Consider the following 25,327-nt stretch of genomic DNA (forward strand, 5'->3'; position numbering starts at 1 on the left):
TAGAAACCCAGACTCTCAGTTTTCTTAGCTTATTAAACAAAGGTGTCTGACTTACTTTGCTTAGCCTGCTGTGCTGAAGATTCCTCTGTGTCACAGTATGTATCGTTTTTAAGGCTAATGCATAATTTATGTATATACCATATATTATCTGTTCATCTATCAATGAACATTTATTTCGATCTTGTGACTACTATGAATAATGCTGCTATGAACATTAGTATTCATTACCTGTTCCTTGCTTTCACTTTGTGTATCTGCAATCAGAATTGCAGTAATTCTGTGTTTAATTTTTTTTGAGGAACTGTCATATTTTTTTACACAGTGACTGCACCATTTCATATACCATCAGTGCACCAGGATTCCAAGGATTCCAGAGTCTCCGAATCCTCAACAGCACTTTTTTTGTTTCTGGTACTGGGAATTAAACTGAGGACCTTGCGCTTGCCAGGCAGTCCCTGTGCCACTGAACTACATCCCAGTCCTCAGCACTTGTTTCTCATTTTGCTTTTATTTTTAGATAATCATCCTTATGCTTATGAAGTGATATATGGTTTTTATTTGCTTTCTCTAATGAAAACTTATTTTTCATTCATTTATATTTGAAAGTATGTTCTTTTAAATTTATGAACCATACACAAGCAATATAGAAACATACTATTTGCTTGAAATGTCTGATCACTTCAGTAAGCTTCTGGTTAATAAAACTATTTGAGAAGACTTGGCTTTTCTTTTTCCTTCTCTTTCACTTCTTTCCTTCATTGCTCTTCTCCTTTCCTTCTTCCCTTCCAAGGCTTTCTATGTGCTAACAGGCATTCTACACTGAGTTTCACCTGCAGGCTTGTATGTCTTGATTTTTTTAAGAGTGCTTACAACAGTGTTGAATTTTTGAGAAGCAAAATTTCTTCATCAAGTTTGATCTTGCTACTTTGTAATGAAAGATTTTATACAATCTGGGTTAGGATATATGTACATGATTTGGTTGTTAAAATAACTCATAATCACATTTTAAAAATCAGTAATATTGAAAGTTGGTAAATGCCATCAGGCTAAACATTTTAGAAGTTGTATATTAACGAAAGAGGTTTGTGTGCTCCTCATTCAGTGGCCCTTTGTAGACAATCTCAATTTCCTTGGGTTTCTAAAAGATAGACTCTAATGTAAGGCTGAAGGGTAGTCCCCAAGAGTATCTAATACAGTGCTTTATTCTCACAAGTAGAGCTATCTCTAGGAGACCACACTCATCAGGCCAGGATGCATGACTGGGACAACAATAAAATATTTTAAATGGAGATTTTTAGGAAGTTTAAGGTCTTCTATTCCCTGCATTTCTTTGCATATTTTTTTTAATCAATGTAAATTATTTACTGCAGATTTATAGACTTGTAGTTGGTTCTTGAAACTGAGGTGATTTTGATACAAATGCTATTTTGCAGTGTGAGCAGAAAGGGGCAGAAGATGAGCTGTGACTTATGATAAGAACTGATACAAAGCTATATTTTCTTTTTGCTTATAATAACAATATGTATGTGGTGGTGCTTTAATTCTGGAAAGTTGTAAGATTTGCATGCTCTTTACTACTACAAACAACTGCCTAATGATTGGCTGAGAAAACTCAAGTAGTAGTGCATAGAACACAAAATTGCTGTTAGATGATTTAACTTTAATAGTAAGCTCACTGCACTGTTCTTATTTAGAAAGATTTGGCATGTGTTGATAATATTTTTTGTAAAATTTTCCTAACATCTGTCTATAGAGTGTCATTAAAAACAAGCAGTAAATAAAAATTGTCCTGTGATTAGTATGAAAAGTACTGATGCCATTACCTTTGAGTATTAGCAAAAATTGTACTTTTTATTATGTATGTCCTTTTGATTCTGGCTCATTGTGGTATAAAATTGACATCACTAGCAGCTCTGAATAGCAATATACAATTATGTATGTTTCAAGACAGCTGGGAAAGTAATTGAGAGAGTAGTACTAGTAAATGCAGATAAAATGTTTGCTGCTACTTCTTTTACTTATAGCCCTGATTCTTTATGCCTTTCTGCCCTTAATACGTAGTCGCTCTAAAAATTGCTGTTAAAAGGATTATTTAAACTGTAAGACTTTACTCTGGTTTGTTTTTGTGAGATTTGTTACTCTGGTATAGATTAACATGCCCTCCTCTTCCTCCTTCAGAACAACTCTGCTCATGGTGATTGCATGCAAAATAATGAGACCAATTTAATAGAACAAGCCCCAATATCTCAGGATGGACCTACTGTGGTACCTCATAGAGCTCAGCGAGAAGGTATGGCCCCTCTATGTATTGTAAACCTAAAGCAGAGTATTCTTTACACTGTTTAACTCTTCATTCTCTTTTTTTTTGGAGGGGAGTAATCCTGCTGGTACTAGGTTTTGCTCAAAGCCAGTCCTCCTGGTTCTGCTCTCTACACTGTGGGCTCCTCTGCTTTGCAGCCTTAGCTTGTTGTAGCCTGCACTTTTCTGTTGTGTCTTATAGTCAGTTTTTGCATCTGCCTTAAACATAGTCATATGCTTCCAAAGAGTAAAGACTTTGTCCTGTTCCCAAAGTATTTCTTTAGTGCTTTGTATGTAGAACATACTTTGCTCAGTGTCTGCCAAAAAATAAGTTTTACAGAGTTCACTATAATGTGTTTTTAACACACTCACAAGAAGGCTGTAGTTTGTCTCACTGTAGATGGTTTGAACCACCAGTGGTATGTTCATGACTGTCCCATTGGTTGGCTTTTCATTAATTTTTTTAGTAAAAAGATAAGGGGATTAGATAAAAGGATAAAGATCAATTTGTGCCACCAGTGGTACACGCTGGCCAGTGGGACGGCCATGCATGTAACACTGGTGGTTTAAGCCAGCAGGAATGTGTTATGGGGGCTGGGTAGAAGAATGAAAGTACGATGTCATCAAAACAGATAATGAGTTCAGATCTCTTCACATCTGGGGAGTCTGTTAGCCTCTACTGGGAGGATTTGTTTTTTGGTTTTTTTGAGACAAGGTCTTGCTATGTAGTTCAGACTGGCCTTAAACTCACTACGTAGCCCAGGCTGGCCTCAAACTCATGGCAATCCTCCTACCTCAGCCTCTCAAATGCTAGGATTATGGGTATGTGCTACCATGCCTGACTCGGGTAGAAATACTGAAACTGAAAATGTTGGCTGCCATCAAGGTTCTAAAAGAGCCCAAAGAAACAATAAGCATCATATTCAAATACAGAACTCCATATTTACATTACTGTGTGTCCTTTTAGTCCCATCAGTAACCATTTTGTGTAATATATTTTTCCTGGATCTGAATATTTAATTAGGAAAAAATCATTTACATAATTACCACTTCTGTTCAAGATGATCACAGTACTATTCTCTTCTATTAGATTACCTTATTCACAGATTTCAATTGAATCATTGAATATATAAGTAACTAAGAAAGTCCTTTTATTTTAATAAAAACAAAGGCTCTCAAAATGCTACCAATTAATAAGGTAGTGTTATAGATGATTGTTCTTAAATTCCTAACTTAAAAAAATACACATACTATTTTTTTTTGAGACAGGGTCACACAATGGAGTTCTGGGGTTGGCCTTAAGCTCACTTTTTAGCCCAGGCTGGTCTTGAACTCACAGTGATCCTCCTGCCTCATCCTCCTGAGTGCTGGGATTACAGCGTGCTTCACCATGCTGGCTCACCTGCTGTTTTAATTTATGAGTGTTAAGGCCTTCTCATTAGCCATTCCTTGCCATATACCAGTGGTGGCAAACCTAGGCACGCATGCTACAACAGGCTGTTTATGGCATTGAAAGTTCTAAAAGATTTACCATCGCTGCCATTTGCTCTCCTGTTATATCTTAGCTTGATTTTGGTAGATAACAGCAAGTATAACTCGAAATCCAAGCTGAAACCAAAGGCATACTGCCATGTAATGTAATGCCATCATGACATTTTCTGCTAAGCTGTACTGGGATCTGACCTCCTAAAAAAACCCAAACCGAAGGTCCCCCACCTTTGAGCCCAGTGATTTTATAGAGGTAGAGCTGCTTTGTTTTTGAATGTAGATTAATTCAGGAGGTTTTTGTTTAATAGCATCATTCTTTGAATTAATGTCACAGTTTTTGGAAACAGCAAACATGCCCAGCCCTACTTCAGCATTTGTAATACTGCCCAGGGCCAGGGATTCATACACTTTTTGGCTTTTGAGGTATTTTTTCTGTCATCCTAAACATTTCTGGCCCACAAAGGGGAGACTAGCCCCAGAAACAGCCTACCAAACATTATATATTTTGAAAATTGGCACAAAGTACTAGAAATGATCTTTCCTCTGTTAATTAGGAATGCCCATTTCTTTGCATATTTCTGTATTTTATGCTGTTTCATTGCCCACTATTCATGATCTATAACAATCTTCATTTCTTCCTCTATATTTTGTCACTTTGTATATATATTCTTCATCTGTTTTAACTTTTTCTAAAGCAGAACTGAATCCTTTTTCTTCCTCATGTCTTGCTCCCCTGAATCCAAAAAGCACCTACCCTCTTGTGTTGCATTACTTTCCTAACCTAATTTTTGTGACCTTTATTATACTCATTGTCAGCCTTTGATGTTACCTCCTTCATTATAAAGTATTATTTCTTCTGTTGATAGTCTGAGCTGCAACCTGTTTTTAAGTCTTTGTATTACGTTCAGTAGATGGGCTCTTTTCAAATTGACTTTTTTCATTTTATTTCTAGGGTGATACTTTTCACCAAAGGAGGTATAAAATGAATAGTTGAGTTTGTATGTTTGTTTACTTCATGAATAAACTAATGAGTTGAATTCAGATTAACTGTTTCTAAGTTTAGTGTTATGTCCAATGTTTTATTTTTGTAATTGTAAAAGATTTTGCTACAGTGAACCTTCATCATTGTTGTTTGTATTATTTATCATTGTATGATATTAAAAAATTTAATTTCCAATTAGAAATTTTTGTCAGTTATGTTACTGTTAAGTAGTTATAAAAATAGATGTTTTCTAGTTTACACTTATGTATAAACAAATGAATGATATTTGTTGTTAAAACTGCTATCTTTGATAATCTGAGTAACAATTTTCAAGAATATCATGGAGAAAATATCTTCAGGCCTCTTTTATTTGTCCTTTTCTATCTGTAGTGTTGGCAGAGTGCTTGACTGTACTTGGGCACTCAGCATGTCATACGCATGCAGAAAAAAATACTGTATGATGCTTGACGTATTGCAGTGCTTCTGCTTTAATGATTTAAGGCTAGTAGTAAAGATAAATAGCTGAATTACTAAGCATTTGTCAAATTATAAGTTACTTTGGATAAATGAATTGTGTAACTCGTCTATGAACCATAAGTCAGCATGTCTGTGTTTTTTCTTTCAGCTGTACACATTGAGAAGATAATGTTGAAAGGAGTCCAGAAAAAAAGGGCTGACAAATATTGGGAGTACACTTTCAAAGTAAGCTGTTCTCACCCACAAAGATAATCTCACATACCCTGTTAAGTGTTCTTTAGAAGAACTTAACGCCAGGCAGGTTTGCTAATTTAAAGGAAAAAATATTTATGTATAGAGAGAGAGTTTTTACTTAATGGAATGTGCCATTTTCCTGTGTGTACACTAGCTGATTTGCCAAGTTTTTTTAAAAAGCTGTATCACTATAAAATTACTCTTGACAATTGTATTATAAAGAAATGATAGTCTTAGATTTAAGGAGACAATTAAAAGTGGTAGCAAACATTTTCATTGATATTTTTAAAGTCAAGATCACAAGCCTATCTTAACCTCGCCTTTTTTTCCCTGGCATTTTTCTCTTCCTCTCTTTTCTCCATGTTTTCAGTCCCTGCTTTATTGCCTTGAATTCTTACCTGTAATTTCTCTACTACCTGTGCTTTAGTCAGCTGTCTCATTAACCATGGAGCCCCGTTCTGTTTCTGTTACTGCCAGAATAAGATTTTCCAGGACTCCTTTGTGCCTGTTCAGTATGACATGGATTCCTTGTCCACACCTTCCTGATTCTCCCTGTTGGGGCTTCTTCATTGTAGTGCCCTTTCTCCTAAGGTTGGATTACAGGTGAGGCCACAAGAATGAAGCCATGTTTCTGTGCTGCTTTGCATCAGTTCGTCAGAGGCAGAGCTTGCCAAATTTTAGCTTTACCTTCTCCTGGAGTGACTTCTAAGCCTCCAGTAGAATGTTTCCTCCTTCATCTGAGGTCTTCTACAGACGTTATACTTTCGTAGATCCTTCCGGTAGAGTAATACCATGTAGAGAGCAGGAGTCTTCATCCTTTGCCATCTCAACCTGTTTGACTTAGTCAGTACATTTATTGAATGAATTTCAAAGCCCTAGCTTCTACTTAGAGGGAAGAATATTCTCTATTTTCATTCAGATTTTTCAGTCCTAATCTCTGCATATCTCATTTATGGCATGATTTAGTCTACAATGCTCAGGCATGCTGGTTCTTCCTTTGTTGCTAGAGCTCACAGCTTATTCCTTCCTTAAGACCTCACTATCTTCTCCCCCTGTGCCAAGGCACATCTAACCATTACCTCAAATAATCCCTGCTCAGGGGCCTTCTTGACACCTATCTATTCTTGTTTCAGACCTATTCATCTTTAAAGCACTAAACACTGATAGTAATTCTTATGTATACGTTTGGTTTTTATTTGTCTCCAGCACTGCGTTGTGAGTTCAGCCAGTGTAGACTTTTATTATCGTGTCTGTTCCTATATCCTCTGATAAGAGTCAGAACAGTACCTGCCATAGTAGCTGCTCAACAAACAATCACATATTTTAAAACATGTAAGAATGTTTAAAAGATTATTTTAAGGGTTACTAAGTAAAGTTTCTTATATATTTTAAGTGTGTTATTAATTATGATATAATTAATTGATAAGGCTTAGATATTAGCCACATTCAAATATTTATTTAGCTCAAATAGGTAGAGCAGAAATTAGTTCTAGGCCACAACTGAACCCACAGAGTTAAAAGCCAACAAGGTCGAGCAGCACTAAGTAGTTCCAGTTCTGACTGTGTGCTTCCTTAGGTCATACCTTGGTGAGTTCCCCTTTCTGAGCTTTAGTTTCTCCATCTGAAAATGAAGGTAATCATACCTGCCCTGAGCATCTTATTAGAATTTTAAAGATCTGAGATAAAGAAGAAACCTCTTTATTAAGTATAAATCTCCCCAAAATAATAAATTATACTACTGAAGAAGGATAGTATGGTCTAATTATTTCTCTTAATGTGTATTTATTAAGTTTCAGGAGATAGAACTATAATTTCATCTTTGGCATGCCTTGTTTGTACTGTCTATCATTTTAGAGTCTATAACGTTACTCAAAAAACCATGAAAACATTTCCTTTTAGAAAAATTACCAAAACAGTCACATTTTAAGATTGCTTATTTTTAAAAATGCAGTTTAAAAGGAATTATTATTAGAAAACTTGAGTAGACTATGTCAGTGTACAGTGTAACAACTTTGAAGAAATGACAATGCTAGATGAACTTTATATGTGTTACTTTTAATAAAATTTAAGTAAGGCCCTTTGTTTTACACGTGACTTTTTTCTAGGCAGTTCATGTGTAAGTGATAACCATTACAATATGTGTGTGTTTTTTTAAATCAGGTAAATTGGTCTGATCTTTCAGTCACAACAGTAACAAAAACCCACCAAGAACTACAGGAATTTCTACTGAAGGTAAAATTACAGATTTTTTTAATTAAAATCATTTTTACATAATATAAAGAATCTAAAATCCTCAATGTCAAAAGAAAAGTAAAACACATAGATAAGGTTGCTCCAAACTCTGGATGAATATGAGCTATAAAGATACCATGTTACATTAGTGTAAGTCTTTTTACCTTACATTACTAACATAAGGAAATCATGAAGGGATTTCCCTGTCTTTAAAAAATGGAACCTTTTCGTAGTTCCTTACAAAGATGTACTTTGTTGGTGGGTACTTGCAAGGGCACTTCCCCTTGGAGAGTATGTCTAAAAACTTAGATGGGGCCTGTTTTCATATGGTACTGAACAGCTACTCGGCTCTCTCGGTGAGCTTCTCTTAAATCCTGCTTCATCTTCTTCCTTGAGTTCCAGCTCCCCCACTTCTACTCCTTCCTGTATGATAACATTTTCTGACTATTGGGAATAAGAAGATAATAGAAACATACAAATTTACAGAGGGGAAAGGTATCTTAAGATCATTTCTTCAAACCCTCACCTGTTTCTTTTATGTACTAATTAGACTTTATTAAAAAGAATAGAGGTAGAGCTAAATGATCAATAAATTACTAGCTCTCAATAAGAATTTTTTTTTTTGGTGGTATTGGGGATTGAATCAAAGACCTTTACAAAGTTGTCCAGGCAAGACTTAAACTTGCAGTCCTCATGCCTCAGCCTCCCAGAGTGCTGGGATTACAGGCTGGTACCACCACACCCATCTTAATTATTAATAGGGAGATAAAGCAGAAAGTCCATAAATAAGAAACATTCCCAACTCAATTACTAAGTTTTGGATAAAAGTATAGTTAGTGAACCTATACCATCTGAAATTTTCAAGCTAGTGTTGGTTTTTAAGTTGTCCACTCACCATGTGTATTCTTTTCAAATCACGTGTCCTTTCGTTCTTAAATCCACGAGAGACTCTTTTCCATTAAGGCTTTGAGCAACAAACCACAGGCTGATTCTCTGAGGAGAATATAGTTTGAAATGCTGTCAGCTGGGCTTTTTGGTCATGTATCTGAATGAAATAACACCCAGAGGTGACTTGAGTAGTTCCATTTTCCAGTGACATAGTTTGAACTAAGCTGTTGAAGTTCAGGGTCCGGGACTTCTTCACTCCCTCAAGTTAATGACCTGCCTGCATGTAAAGATGGGGATGAGTTTTGTTCTACTTTCAAGAGGCCTTGTGCCTCCTATGACCCGCCAGCTCAGACAGCTTGATAAGGGAGAAGACAGCTATAGAAGGAGTTGGCCTGTGAGCACTTGCTTCCATCTGCTTGACTCAGTCTTAGGAGTAGAAGAGTGCCAGGGAGAAGAGTAGCTGCATCCCAGCCAGGCCCCGTCAGTGAGACAGCACACACCCATTGAAGAAAGTAAGCTCCTAGATGGCACTCTGGTTGAAGAAGTTAGCCAGGCAGGACTGCGCCATCCACTTCCACATACACTTTGAAAATCTCTTTGAATTATTTCTACCTCTCTTATCTCTTAATAGCATACATTTATCAAAGTTTAAGGGCAAGTAATCATGAGCAGCCATCATTTGAGTTAGGGAACAACGTACTCTTGTTTCCCGTCTTCTGTTGGCTTTCTGTGACATAATTCTAATGCTGCAAGGGTGAGCTACAGGGGACACAGCTGAGCCTGAGAAGCACTGCCACATACCAGAGTCAGGTTACTTGACACAAGTTTGCCTATGGAGTTGCCACCTCCTTGTCATCTAACGGTGAGATCAGTGAGTGGGCACACAGCCCACCGCTAGCTTATGTCCTGGCTCCCAGGCAGTCTCCTTTCTCTTACTCAGTTTCCTTCTTTAAGCTTCAGCAATTGTATGTCTTGACAGATGTCATTTCTTTAGTCACACAAATTTCTCTAAAAGGTAAATATTTAAAAAATGAATACAACCCCAAATAAGTAATTTACTCTTAATAATTACGGTAATTAATGATCCTCCCTTTCTAGCCAACATTTGAATATTCCAGTATTTTTCTAAAATAGTATATGTGCCTCTCAGTAACATGAAATAATCTGCAACATGTATACTTCTAGAATGAATTTTTCCTTTCTTTTAACATCATTTACAAAACTTCAAGAGCAAAACTTGTCCTTTTGACCACTATGCAGACTAACACCCTTTAGTTTGTGTGTGTGCTCTTGAGTTGCACTTTGCTGCAGTGTGGAAAAGTGGACGTGAGGTCAGGGCTGTCAAGTCTTCTTTCTGCCATGGAGATAGCAGCTTCTGACTGCGTATCTGGCCCCATCCTTGGGTGTATTTTTCTTCACATTACGAGAAACTTCATGCAGGCAGGGTTTTTGTGTCTTCCCTCACTGCTGCATCCACAGTGCCTGAAACAGTTGATCTGGGAACAAACTAGGAATCTGAATGTTAGAAGAGGTAGGAGTTGAGTAGATGAGCAAGAGGTACTAGGAAAACTGAATTGTAATGAGGTTTTATTTGTAAATTAGGCCTCAGTATTTTTAAAGTTACATTTATATAGCTAGATACAAAAACTTTTCATTACTCTGAGCTTGTGCTGAGGCCAAGGCAGGACTTCACAGGTGGGAAGTGAGCTGATATGCTAGAGCTGAGATGGAGAGGGAGGAAAATTCAAAATAAGGGACTACAATTTAAACAGTACAGTTGAGAGCATATATTTTAAGCAGATATGCTTCTTTTAGGACTGGAAATAGGTCCTGTAAATTAGAGATAAAAACCGCTTGAAAATAAATTAGTTTGTAAATGCTAATGATTACATATTCACACTGCCTAGCAATGAGTGTCTGCTGTCAAGCACCTGCCTGCAATGTGAACCGTGTCATTGTCTTGGTGAAAATTTATGTACATTACTGTTGCTTTCAGTGTTTAGAACGGTCATCAGTAATTTGATAATTAAAATAGATTTTTCCTCAGAAGCTGGTTTTCTTTAGCTATGTACAGATATTCAGTAGAAATTATGTTTAAAATTGGTGATATGATAAATGCCATGTGAATGATAATACTATCAAAGTATAAATATTGACATGAATAGTAATTTCTGTGTTGGGAAAATGTATCAATCCAGAGCTTGTTTCTTCGCAGTATGGTCAGAGGACATGATTTCCACAGTGGGTGTGTGGATATCACCAGATCCTTTGATCTTACAAGGTTGAGTGGGCTTTGTTGTGGCAGAGCATCTTGATTCCATAGTCTGGTGTGCCTAAAATTAGTAATGGTTTATACTGCATTTGCTAGATTTTTCATTTTTTCAGTTTTTGACTTAGAATGCTTATTTTTCAGAAGAATATTTACTTTGGATTCTAAAATGGAGGCTGTATATATGCAAATCAGTTTACATAGGGTTTTTTTTTTTTTTAATTCCTGTGGCTCTTTAGATAATGTGTTAGTGATTCTGGTCATAATTTTAGTTACCATTAACTTTAGTGAAAGTGCCAGTAATTCATATATTCATAAAAGTCATATTTAAAACTTGGAATTCTTGAAGCTAGTTTTACAAAGAGTTAGCTTACTGGAAATTTTTAAAAGTATACTAATTGAGTAAAATTACAAAAAATACTGGTTTTAATTTTAAAATATTTTTTCCCAAGGGTTTTTTTATGGTTTGTAGTTACATTGCACAGAAGGCATCCCCATCACCTTGAGGAAAACCTCTAATTAAGAGTTTTTGGGGGCTGGGGATTTAGCTCAGCGGCAAAATCGCCTGCCTGGCAAGCGCAAGGTCGTGAGTTCGGTTCCTGGTACCGGAGAAAAATCAAAAAAAAAAAAAAACAAAACAAAAGAGTTTTTGATGTAAAAAAGATTGAAGGCCTTGCACCCTGCCTTTATAACTTTGTTCTTTCTTTGGTGCATAGCACTGATAGTCTGGTAGTGCCTGAAGTTAAAATGTGAAACAAGAGATACCAGAGTAAAACTGTAAAGGTGGAGATAACACTTTTAAGAATACTATTCCAAGATACAAATAATACCAGGTATACTATGTAAAATGTTCAATTCAACTTGAACCTAGTGTAGTGCAGTATGATTGTAAGTGTGACGTCCGTGCAGGTGTACAGTATATAAAGGGCTACAAAGTTCCTGTGCATACAAGCCCTGAGGTATACTCAAAGGAAAATGTGATTTTCCTAGAGGAGGGTCACAAAGATCCAGTGTGATAAAGGTTTGGAAGGGAAACTGCTTCTGAATGATTTATGAACAGAAGGCATTTGTGTTCATTTTACACATCTGTAACATATTTGCCAGTGAGAAATTTAGCATAGATATTGTTTTTCTTTTCTAGCTTCCAAAGGAATTGTCTTCAGAGACTTTTGACAAGACCATCTTAAGAGCCCTGAATCAGGGTTCCCTGAAAAGGGAGGAGCGTCGTCATTCTGACCTGGAGCCCATCCTAAGGTAACAGTTTCACATGACAGGTGACTGTAGATGCATAGGATAGGTTTTAAAGGGAGTACAGAGATTCTCTTGAGTACTTCAAAAGTGAGCTTTTTAATACTGTGCTGTTTAGTTCTAGGCTCACAGTAAAAGATGTCAAACTTACTTTGTCATTGTGTTTTTCAGTTTTCTAATTTCATAAAATTTAGTTTTTTCTAAAAGATATTCTAAAAGATATTGAGTAAAGCCTCTTATTTTCTTCATAAAAATTTCACTAAGAGGAGCTCTTGTCCAAGGGCTAAAATTGGGAGAGGTTTTAAGTTGTTAAGTAAGAATATTAGGCTGATAGATGGGAAGTGAAGGGAAGTGGCCCTTGTTCACCACCATTCACTTCTCTGGAGCCCTGTGCCAAATAAGGACAAGTCTTTGCCCTTAACGAGTGGTTGAACCACTGGAAAAGACAGGTGTGAGTGATGTGTGAGTTAAATATGATGCTAGGGACACATAAACCCTGTCTTGAATTCATTACCAAAGTTTCCCATGTGCCTGCAGAGACAGAAGAAGAGATTGAATGCACACACAAGAGGTTATCAGTGGCATGCAGGCGGGCTGGGTGTGGAGTAGGTAAATTTACTTGTTTCATGATGGGAAGTTGGAATGTTTTTCTAGAGGTTTTTATTTTTACCTGAGCTGGGTTAAATTATTTTGAGGCCAGTGTCAAATGCTTGCAAGTAGAAGAGATTTAAAACTGTGCAGGGATCCTGAAAGCACCCTCATAAAGGAAAAGTAGTAAACTGGACAAGATGTGTAATTCAGCTAAGATCAATACTTACAGTCGTATCAGTCTGCCCTGTTGTGTGCATTTAAAAAAAGATCTTCGTACCAGTTGTTGTCTAAGAATAAAGAAAATACATGGTTGGGTTTGTGCTGGCTGGGGACTTTCTTGGGTGTGACAATAGGACAACAAGGCAAGGGAATTTAGCAAGAATGCTCAGTTTTAAACAAATGATGGACCATCAGATCTCAGCTGAAAAGTATGAGTGAGAGGTGAATGACAGAGTAAACTGCACCATGCTTGGGAAACAAGTGTCGTGGTAGTAATTGGTAATTAAGCAGAAGGAATCAAGTTGGGGTTTAGCGTGTGAGATGTCTAAGGTATGGATGAGGTTGCTAATAATTTTGGAGGTTAGATAGTTGTGGTTTTGACATCCATCCTTACTCTTCTCTTAGGGCTTCTCTCTCTCCTTTCTTTTTTTGTCTTTTTGAGCCAGGGTTTCACTATACAGTTCAGGTTGACCTTGAACTTACTTTCTCACCCAGACTGGCTTCACACTCGCAGTGATCCTCCTGCCTTAGCCTCCTGAGTGCTGGGGTTATAGGTGTATGCCAACCACACCTGGCTCTGAGGGCTTCTCTTTAAGGGAGAATAATGGCCAAGGAGTCCAACTGCAGTTATTAATAAGTAAATTAAGTAAAAGCAGTTCTAGAGCACATGTGCTTAGGGTCAAGGCTGAACCTAAAACAGCCTAATTTGAGAAGCAGATTTCCCAGTGGAGAGACAGAGCAGAGATGTGTATCACTTAATCTAGTGGTGCTTGCTCTCTGAGAAAAGAATTAGGCCCGGGGAATTTTCTCAAGATGGAAGTGATTGAAAAGAATAAAAAAACATTGTTCCTCAATACAGACAAGTAGAAATCTGGGAAAGGGAGAGTATTTTCAGTGTATGGCAAGATCTAAAATGTGACTGTGAATATAAATGACTAGCTTGAGATAGGAAATGTAGAGGAAGACAGTGGAGAAAAGGCAATGTCAGATGGGCACCCATATAGACACCCGTGTCATCATCAGGTGATAGAAAATTTAGGGTGGAGGAGAAAGGGAGGCTGGCTCCAGAATTGAATGTGGATATGGAGGATTGACCTAAAGGTTGGTGCATGACACAGAGTGGCTGAATGACAGGCTCAGGGGAGCACAAACACGTGTTAGGAGAGTGAGGAGATAAATACCTTCCCTCTAAATGGCAGTGAGGAATGCTAGAACCAAGTTTTAGTAGAATAGAAGGTACAAGCGCTAGTCACTGAAGAATTTGAATGTGTGGAAAACTTGGGAGCGCAGAAAGGAGGGGTTTAGAGAAAGGAGGAATGGTAGAGCAGAGAGCATTCCAAGGATGAAACTAGAAGACTGGGTGGGTGAAAGTACAAAATAATTGAAATTCTGAGTCCTTGTGCTGCTCAGACTTTTATGTGCATGTGTCTCTCCTGGGGATCTTGTTAAAAATGTACAGAACTAGAGTGGGTTTGAGATCCTGCAATTCCAGAAAGCTCCAGGGCATGTTGGTGGTTCACCAGGTACTCATTGAGTAGCAAAGCATCAGCAGCTGGTGAGTACATGGATTGTTGGATCCAGAAACACTTTGAGAGAGATCTTAGTGTGCTGTTAGGGAAGGGTACTTGGAAGCATGGTCTGCCCTGGAGTGGTCATGAAGGGAGCCGAGCCAGACTGCATGCCTTGGAAGGAATTGTAGAATGATCTTACGGACTGACAGGTTAGGGCTGCTGTTATCCTGGCCATAGTGGGGTCAAGCTCAAACTCAGCCCAGCTCACATAAGAAATAATTATTAATATCCTTGAAAATTTTGGGATATCGAAGAAACTTTGAAGAACAATATCAGAAATGTGTCCTTCCGGAGGCACCTGCTGAGTCTTTAGAATAGTTGTTAGTCAGGTGAAGCATGTGGAGACTGACCTTTACTTTGTGACTTTAAGTAGTCCCAATCACTGGTACAGATCCAGGCACACAGTAAGTGTTCTGTAAATATTTATTGAATGAATTTTTTAAAACCTGCTATATATACAAAATGTAAACAGTTTCTGAAGAGGAGTACTGTACCTTTAATTTTTTTAGTAAGTGAAGACTACATGGCCCAAATTCACAAGTTACAAAGTGAAAAGACAGTTTCATTACTGCTCTATAGACTCTTTTCCATAGAGACAGACAAGCTCTGTACTACTTTATGGTATAAAATAAACTTTTATTTTCCCTCAAGACTGGCTCTTTAACTGTTTTATTATAATCAAACTATATTAACATTTAGCTGATTGTTTACTCAGATTACTATAGTGAGAATTCTTGAACATTTATCTTTGCATGTAAGTAGGAATTTGGCTATGGGATAAATAATTAGAAGTGTAACTACTATTCAAAGGTTGTCTCTGTTGAAGTTTCATATTTCCACATAGCTTTCCAGAGTAGATCTTCCCTCCAGAACTGGGGTGGAAATTTAATTGCCATTATAACTTGGTACTGCCAGCTGTCCAAAGTTAACAGGTTAGCACAATGATAGTGGGACTCTGTGCACTTGGAGAGTCCCTTTGTTCAGATTTTAGGTCTGTATATGTCTCGTAGTGGCTTACCCAGAGAGATTGAAGAAAATGACATCATGAAAAGAACAAGTTATTAGCAATATTTCTGAACATAGATGTTAAGGTGTCCTTAATTTTAAGAGGAAAAAAGGAAAGAGAAAGACAATGAAAAGAGGTATTCCTGAAGTATGAAATATACACTTAATTTAACATGTTCACAACAGGGCTGTAATTCATATGTCTCATTGCCAGGCGTCTCTGAACTGCTGGTGGTACGTGGCTGGCTGGCTCATCAGGTGGCATGGGACCATCAAACGTGTTCCACTGGTTGTTCAAGCCAGTGGGAACGTATTAATGTTTGTAGTTGTATCTCTGGTTAGCTGCGTGGCTAGATCCACCTGACCTCTTTGATCAATCACTAGGATTGTTTTTCTTCTTGTTTTATTTTTTGCCTGTATCTTTATTACTTCCTTTAATCATGAAATTTACTTCATTGCACCAAATGAAGTCAAGATCTAAATTGACTTCTTTTTTGACACAATGAATTCCTTCCCATATTATTGATTTCTTATGTGTTACTTTATCATGCATTCCTCAGTTAACATATTTCTGGTTTTCTTGTTCCCTCAATCTGTCATTCTTGTTCCAGTATTGCATTTCAGTTATTTAGAGCTTTATTAGTTCATTAGATGTGAAATAAACGTGGTTTTTCTTCTCATTCTGTTTCCAGACTACTCTTACACATTCTCAGATATTTACTCTTCAGCTTGGTTATTTTCAAACTCAATGCATATATACACATTCTAGGAGATATGTTGAACTGACTGTTCAAGCCTTAGTAGTAGCGGTGACTGCTATCTTTGTGTGACTGTCATTTTTTTTAAAAAAATCATTGCTTGCTCCTGTCCTCTTTTCCCTGTTCCCTTCTGAACAGTGAAGTAATGCTGAGGGTAGAGTGATTTATGTCCCAGTAGCAGGAAGGGAGGATGTGCCCTGTGTACTGCAGAAGGAGCATAAGAGGCTTGAGAAAGCCATTGACTTTCGGGCTGTGCTGAGGGAGACCTGGCACAAGTGTCAGGAGCCCAAGGGTGAGGAGGGACCTGTGAGAGGATGGCCGTGCAGGGCACTGGAGCGCAAGCAGGGGCCAGAGATGTCTGTGTAAGTGTTGGGAGAGAGTAGTGGTAGTGGAAACAGTTTGCTACAGGGGATTTGAGAAAATATGTAAAATATATTAAAGACAGCGGGAACCAGCTTGCTCTGTACTGGAGAAAGGTTCGTCTGTGAAAAAGAGAAAATCAGAATGAACTCTGGATGCAGTGCTGATTAGAATTAAAGTTATTGAACATAGGATCTCCAGTATCTACAGGTAGAGAAGTAAATGTGGTTTTATATATATATGTGTACACACTCATTCCCCAGCTCTGCTCATTGAATGGATCCAGAAACAGCAGACTCCAGTAACTGGGCATATAGGTGCTCAGATCTCAACTTCTGTATACCATTCTCCACCAAAAGGAACTGGGGATTGTTGAGGGATAAACTGATTTTGGGGCTTGGGCAGGAAATATACAAGGTGGGCCTGTTGTGCCTGAAAGCATCAAAGTGCTTAAAGAATGATATGGCTTTGTCACAAGGACACAGGATTGAAGGGAGTCTGAGTTACCAGATCTTGAGCAATTAGAACCTCAAAACAAGAAACAGTAGAAACCATGAGTCCATCTTGAAATAAATACTAAATGAATTGATTGAATGTGTGAGTAAGGTACTGACGTTATTAAAGTCCTTTCCCACACAATTATGCTCTTGAGTTATAAAGGAAGAAAGCACCTTCCGAGTCAAGAAGCCCAACAGATGCTACTTTAATCAGGTAAAGTGAACTTGTCAGTGATGGTTTAGTTAGAATTGTGTACCACACAGTCTGCTGCTGCAAAAGAACACAACCTCAGTGCTTTGAGAGCTCTACCTGACTCTAACCTGACACCACACCTGCATGGAGAAGGTTCCCCAAAATGCTTGCCCTGTTCTCTCACAGCTGGAAGAGCCACAGAAAGACTGAGAAATAGAGACCTGTAGTAGCTGAATGCAGTACAGGATTCTGAGCTGGGCCTTTGAGAGAAAAAGGACACTTTGGAGTCAGTTTGCAGAACTTCACTGGGGGCCCAAGGATTAAGAGAAAGGCTGAGCAGTGTTTATTTCCTGATAGTGATTGTAGGAGAACGATTTGTAGAAAATGCTTGCTGATGTCTTCCTGGGTATTGAGGCAGCTGATCATCTGTTTATGATTTGTGAAAAAACATTCTGTGTATATTATAGGTATAATTCTTCTGTTAACCTTGAGATTTTCAGAAGAAAAAAGTAATTACTTCCACAAGGAACCACTTTTTGAAATTTGACTCTTAACCAGAACTTCAGTTAAAATTAAAGCATGTCACTCTTTGTTGTTCTCCTCAGAAATGATATTTTTATGCTTTTTTTATTAAATGTCTCGCGACAAGACAACACATCAGTACGTGTAAAAAGATCACTCCCTTGTTTTTTATTCGCTACATAACCCATTTTTAGCTGAACCATAATGAAATTAGTGTATTTTTATGGTCATTTTAATTGATTCTAAGTATGTTTAAACTACTACAGATAATACTACAGAGTTTGGGGATATTTCTTAGCACATTTGGATGTATTTATAAGACAAATTAATAGAATTAAATTTATTTGTCTTGCTAGGCATGGTGGCACACACCTTTAATTCCAGCACTTGGGAGGCTGAGGCAGGAGGATAGCCATGAGTTCAAGGCGAGCCTGAACTACACAGTGAGACCCTGTCTCAAAAAAAATCATCCAAAAGTTATATATATTTTAATATGCAATATTTTGAACTCACTTCTAAAGAGGTAGTAGCCCATTTTACCCTCTGAAGAAACCAGGAATATGTATGTTGAGTACCTGTGCAGTTGGCAATATATGTTTATTTATATATGTTGAGTCTTATAACCCTGAGGACTGATGGTATTTCCTAGGAATTTGAAGCTGAAAAGCTTAATAATCTCTTGAGGGTGGTTCAGCTTATAAGTGTTCAGAATGGAGTTTGGATCTTGGTAAATGCTCCATGACACGTCCTCTTACTATATGCTCAAGACCTGTTTTATAGGTGTCAGTGTAGGAAAGCTCTCCAGTTGGAACTTTTGGACTCCTTTGATTAGGTTAATAAAATATAAGGAGGACTACCTCTCAAAGGTAAAGGTATGGTACTACTCAAGATGGAATATAATGTAGTCATGCTTTAAGATGTAGTATTACCTGTGTAGTGCATGTTAACTACATCACTGTGTTTCATATTCTCCAGGATTTCTAACACCCCAGACTTTCCACACTCCTGTCCAGAGTGTGGCACAATCCCCTAATAGTACAGCCAAATTATGAAAAGTAACATTTATAAAGACATTAAATTCTTCTTTTTGAGCAGAAAGGCAGCTTTTGGACCACTGCAAAATAATACTTTTTTCTTTTACCAGGACTGAAACCTTACCATAAAAATAAACCTATTCAGTAGATTCTTGCAAATGAGTTTTGTTAAATTTTACTCACTCCATAGGAAATAGATTAGAAAATAATATTCTTTTCTTTAGGAGAAATTTTTTTCCTGTATTTGAATGAAACAATCACTTGTCAGCTTTATAATCTAAACAAACTGTGGATGTGCATACCTGAAATTAACGAATGTCTTTTCTTTTTACATTCAGGCAGCTATTTTCAACTTCGTCACAAGCTTTTCTACAGAGTCAGAAAGTACACAGCTTTTTTCGGTCTATATCATCAGATTCTCTGCACAGTCTCAGTAAGCATCCTCTGTTTTCTGCAAAAATTTGTGTTTTTTTTTTTTTTTCTTTGCTTGTTTTTTATGCCTTATCCTGTCTTGTAGTTAAAAGAAATTTTTGTTTTAAATAAATAATTAAGAAATATTTGTGATTTTTTTAATGAATTTTACATAGCAGTTTTAAAGAGAGTAGTGTATACTAGCAAATAAAACAAAACAGACATTACTAGGCAGAATCAAAGAATCTCTGAGACTGTGGGACATGGTTGATCCTTCAGTTCCTGCTGGCATACAGATTAGAGATATGGGTATAGGGTCGTAAAATCTTCAGTCTGCCTTCTTCTGGGGTCACCTGTCTCTGTAATCACATTCACAACCTTTTAACCTTATTCATCTCACTTTTCCTCTTCTCTTTCAGCCATTTAAAGTTAGCCTGTGCCAGATAAGGGGGGGATTTCCTCTTTGTCTCTTCCCACACATCCCATTGTCTTAGTCCTTGTTTCAGGCAGACTGTTTATCTGCAAAATCCTACTCTTTGCTCAGCTTTTAGTTTTCACTTTTCCCTATTCCAGGTTCCATCACAGGAATAAGTTTGATTATTAAGCCCCTGTTAAAAACTTTTAAATAATTTGGTGTAAAATTCAAGCCCTACTAAGAACTTTCTTGAGCTTCTCTTACGTTCTGTGAGGCTCTTGCTGCTTAAAGCCTCAGCATTGCCCAGGAAACCTCACCCCTCCTGTCTCCGTGTCTGCTGATCCATCATCTTACTTAAACATCCATCTTTTATCAAGACTTATCAAAATCAGACCTGTTGTAAGACCCAGCTGTGCTTCTTTCAGAAAGTTTTCTTATGTTTTTGTATGCTCAGGTCTGCCCTCATGTTTTACCATTTATCATTGTCTGCCTTGTGTTTAATTTTATGCACATCCTACTCAGTCTTCTTTTTAAACAAGTATTTTGCCAGTTATAGTAATATGTCCTTCAGAGAGTTTTTGCTAAAATTAAGCACAGCCACTGTATAAAGAAATGGTTTCTTCCTTTAAATATTTCCTTCTGCTTTCAGCAGCTGTATTTTCCTATACCAAAAAGGGGAAAGAAAGTGCTTATTTTTTCACTTTGAGGTAGAAAAAAAAAAGAGAGATGAAAAAAATACAAATGGATGTTATAACATGGATTAACTCTTACTAAAGTTTCACTCTCGTTTGAGTATATGTACATGCCTTAAATATTTTGAACAAAATTAGCAGTTAGAATTAAAAAGACAACTTTTTATGGCTAGTTGACTAAGATGTACAACTCTGTGGTTAAATTTATGCCTGAATAGTGAGAACAGCCTAGTCGTTCTAGAGCATACTGTGTATTTAACCATCAGTGCTTTCTACCTGAGCCCCAGGTTTATGTACTTTTTAATAAATATTTAGAAATAGCACATGTTTAATTCTAAAAAGACATTAAAACAGAAAGTTTAAGCTTCCAGCTTATATTAACAGGCTACCTAGGAGAACTCACCTATGTGCAGAACACATCTATAAACATGGGAAAGCTCATCTGGAGAGCCTGGCAGTGCTTAAATTGCATGAGTAATGCTAATGAGGTCAGCAGATTTTGTTTTAAGGTTGTATAATTAAAGTACTGTTGTGGGAAGGTTTGTAGTACAAGAAGCCTTGTGGCCTTGAGTTGTTTCACCAGTGAACACTCTGTTGTCAAGGTTCATTTGCTCTGATTACCTTTTTGTTTCCCTGGGACAGGGGGCAGCATTTTATGCACTTAGAGCTATCTTTGAGGAAAACAAAATGTTAAACTCCTAAATGACCTACAACGTTGAACTCTGAAATCCAGTGCTGTCAGAATGTGTTCCATGGGCCAGTGCTGGCCCACAAGTCATTTTTCATTGCTCTGTAATAGAACAGAAATTCAAAATATATATGGAGAGAGCCTTGTAATTTAGCACTGCCACAATATAATTATTTTGTTTTATAAGAGTAACAATGTGCAGTGAACTGGAGATCTAATTTAAAAAGTTCTTAGCCACCACAGGTATGTGAGAGTCACTCCTTGTCCATTTGCTTATGTTCTCCATGAACACATTGAAGCTGATAGCTGAGCTGTTACTCATTTAGGTTGTGTGCTTCGTGAGGGAATATCTGGCTCCTCGGCACAGTGCGTAGTCTATGTCGTGTCCTCTTGCTTTCTTAAAGGCCCTAACTAGTAGACATATTCTCACTCCTAACCCTTCATTTTCCTCTTCCTCAGTGAGGAGTAATCATTATATTTGTTTAACTTGGTATTATAATTTTCCTTTAAAAATTAATAGTATTGCATTACTTCCTACAGATAACTTACAATCGTCTCTGAAAACTTCTAAGATATTAGAACACTTAAAAGAAGACAGCTCAGAAGCTTCAAGTCAAGAAGAAGGTAAATGTGGATTTACTAGAATAAGTCATTTTTCCTACTGTTGGCACAAGGATGGAACAGGTTAAGGAGTCCAGAGACAGAAAAGGGGATTAGATACGACAAAGGTGGCCTTGCAAAGATCACTAAATGGCATTGGCACAATGGACTTTCCATATGAGTTTATATAATTAGATTCCTATGTACCTCACGCACAGAAGTTTTAAGTGAATAACAATTTAATTATAAAAAGTAACATTTAAACTTAAATGTTAATCTGGGAAGAGGAGACTTTCTTGGACAAGGCAGAACGTGGCCATCCATCTCAGTAATCAAAAACTCTAGAGCATCCTGGTAAAAGAAACGACGCAATTAGAAGACAATCCACAGAGAAGATACTAGCAGGATGTCTATGGATAGAAGACTATATGCCGACTATAGGAGGATGCTTCTGAAAATTAATGAAAATATCACCCTAACAGAAATATGGGCAAAACACATAGATGTTTCACAGAAAATGACAACTGAACAGTCATTAAACAGTATGTAGCCTCACTAGATATAGAGAAAATGCACATGAAAACAGTGAGATGTAATTTCCCACTCATCAGATTAGCAAAACATTTTCAAGTCTGATATTTAACAAGCACATATAAAGCAAAGGGAACTCCTGAACCCCATCAGCAGATAGGGATGTAAATTGGCATGACTGTTTTGGACACAAATTTGGCACAAGGGGATAAAGTTGGAGATAATTTTGTAGTGCTATCCTGTGATTCTGCATTGGTAAATTTGTTCATATGCTGAAGGAGTCCTGGGCAGAGGTACTGATGGCAGCAGTGTTGAGAGCAAATACCAGGAAATTGCTTGAATGTTCAAATGTCAGTGACTATATAAATAGTGGAATGTTTGTGCTAGGTGGGAATTAAAGTGTATTTGAGGTATATTGAAATATCCTCTGTATTTATGAACACACATATATGGATAATAAGACTTTCGCTAGATTGTTTGAACAAGTTAGGTCCTGCTTAACTTCTATAGAGGGAGAGAGGTGAGTAGAATGGTGGGAGATCTTCATTCGTATCTAGATATTGTGTTTAAAAAGAGCTACCAGACAGAAGTCTCTAATGTTGGGTGTATGTAGGTATTTGGTTATTTTAATAGAATTTTTCAATATTTGAAACATGTCATTTTTCTAATGATTTAAAAGAGAATTCCACCTGAAATTGAACATTGTATTTGCCATGTGCAGTGGCATGCACATAGTAGACCTGTAGTTTTTTTTTTTTTTTCTTTTTTTTTTTTTGTACTGGGAATCGAACTCAAGACCTTGCGCTTGCCAGGCAGGTGCCTATGCCACTGAGCTGTATCCCCAGTTCAGACCTGTAGCTTTGGACGAGACTGATGTGCTATTAGATGAAACATGTTTGAGAGGCTATTTAAGGTAAATTAGCTTATTCTGTCTTTGAACATTCCTTCTTAAAGGTATGTATTTTCTGTGTTGGGAATGCTTAGAAGTACCAATGTTTTAATTGCATAATTTGAAGCATCCTTTTGGATATGTGCTATGGCATTTGTTGTAATAAACTAATTACTTTTTCTTCTACTCTAGATGTGTTACAACATACTATAATCCACAAGAAACATACTGGGAAAAGTCCCATTGTGAAGTAGGTATCTTTTTTAAAAAAACATAACATTTAAGTTTCTCATGTATTTGGCTATAATTCTGCTATTTTTCCTCACTTACTGAGTTGCCTTTTTTCTCCTTCCTTGTTGCCTTTTGGACTGTTTAGTTTTTCTCTTCTATTAGCCTTAATAGTTCTACGTTGTTTTTCTGTTCTGGTTGTTAGTCTAGAGCAGTGGTGGTGAGCCTATGGCAAGCGTGCCCCAGCGGGCTGTATATATCATTGAATGCTCTACAAGGTTTGCCATCACTGCCCTAGAGATTGTATTGTAAGTCTTCGACACTGTCTAGTACTAATTTTTGCTTCTACCATTTCCAAGTTTTAGGACCTGAGATCATTGTAATCCCACTCACCTTTCCCTAAATTATAAATTGTAGCCATCATGTTTTTTTCATAGTTTTAAGCTCTATAAAGCCTTTTTCCAATATTCATTTAGATTTTATCTTTCTTTTGCTCTTCAGTCCTTCCTGTGTCATTAAGCACTTACCTATGATCACTTTCCTTCCAATGGAAGAATACTGAATATGAATGAATTTTCATCTGAAAATTGCCTTCACGTTTGAAAGTTATTTTTGCTGTGTTTAGGATTCTAGGTTGGCACTTACTTTCTGTTAGCTCTTTGAAACTATTTTTGATTGCCTTTTGGTCAGTGACCTTTGGTCCCTTGTGTTGTATTCTTTCAATCCATCTCTGACTTTTCGTGCAGATCTTATAAAACCATTCATGTGACTTTTGACTCATATCACATTAGTATTGTTCCCCTCAACCATATGCCACAAGACTTCTCCACTTCCTGCCTCAGGGCCTTTGCTAATTCTGTAGCCTGCTTCCTGCCCTTCAGTAGATAAATCTAGAAGTACCAGCAGCTTTGAGCCCCTTTGGCTTATAGCGACAACCTCTTTGCAGTCTTTTGCTATTTCACTCTCCATACTCCTTTGCTCTCACTTTCTCCGACCACCTCTCAAGTTATGTCATTTTAGACCATGGATGTCCAACCTTTTGACTTACATAGGCCATACTAGTGGGGAGGAATTATTTTGGGCCATATATAAAATATAGAATTAAGGTATATAAGTAACAATTTTCCTTTTCTTAGTATTTTAACACCGTAAGTTATTTTACAAGATAACACAAGCTCAATTTTAGTAATTAGTAGAAAACGTACATGTCTGCTTAATAACAGTAAACTCCTGCCTTCATAGACAAATACACGTGTGAGTAGATTTAAACACTCTTATTGGTATTCACTCTGTCTTACTTGCCAAGTCACAGGAGTGCCTGTAAAATGGAACAGGAGCACAGGTTCCATTTAACTGTGTGGCAGCTCAGAAGGGCAGAGTTAGTGCTGCACTGGACCTTCCCTTGTGTATTGTTCAGTTGTCTCCTCTGCAATTCACTCTTGAATTAGAAAAATATCAGTGAAAATTACATAATAATGTTAAAAGTTTATGATATTGTAGAGGCACATTACTTGTGTATACGGCTACATGTGGCCCATGGCCTGCAGGTTGAACTTGCCTATTCTAGACTCTGCTTTTGAGAGGAACTCAAGCTACCTGGTTGTTCTTATTGTAAGATTTGAAGATAATGTGTTTTTTTCCTCTGATTGCTTTTAAGTTTTTTTCATTGTTTGGTTTTTTACAGTCATGCTCTGGTATGCTTTGTACCTATCTTGGTACAAATTCTGTTTCTTCAGTCTACAGCTTTGTACCTTTTAATTTTGGGAACCTCTTCACTTTTATCTCTTCAAATATTGCTTCTGCCCTCTTCTCTTGCTCCATCTTCCAAGACTTATACATCCTTAATATATAAGACTTTACGCTATGTTCCACATTTTCCCTTCCAGTGCTGCGACATATTTTCTTCCAACCAAAATTTCCTCTGCACTAATTTTCTTCATCTATTTCCTATCCATTGAGTTCTTAATACTAATTTTACAGTTCTAGTATTAAATTTGGTCTTTATAT

At 37.2% G+C, this 25,327-nt stretch overlaps 1 protein-coding gene across 1 annotated transcript in view; it reads left to right on the forward strand.

Annotated features, from left to right (window-relative positions):
* Positions 1-2,178: 2,178 nt before the first annotated feature.
* Zcchc2 (zinc finger, CCHC domain containing 2) overlaps positions 2,179-25,327 on the forward strand; it is a gene marked incomplete at its 5' end in the record, with an annotated part of 39,633 nt that continues 16,484 nt past the window's right edge. The window contains 7 exon segments of the mRNA XM_013511210.1: positions 2,179-2,290; positions 5,394-5,470; positions 7,640-7,711; positions 12,010-12,122; positions 19,205-19,299; positions 21,613-21,696; positions 23,285-23,342. Coding sequence (XP_013366664.1) covers positions 2,179-2,290; positions 5,394-5,470; positions 7,640-7,711; positions 12,010-12,122; positions 19,205-19,299; positions 21,613-21,696; positions 23,285-23,342 — 611 coding nt within the window.

The sequence above is a fragment of the Chinchilla lanigera genome, unplaced genomic scaffold (assembly GCF_000276665.1).
Source record: "Chinchilla lanigera isolate Chin_1 unplaced genomic scaffold, ChiLan1.0 scaffold00001, whole genome shotgun sequence".
Taxonomy (NCBI): Eukaryota; Metazoa; Chordata; class Mammalia; order Rodentia; family Chinchillidae; genus Chinchilla; species Chinchilla lanigera.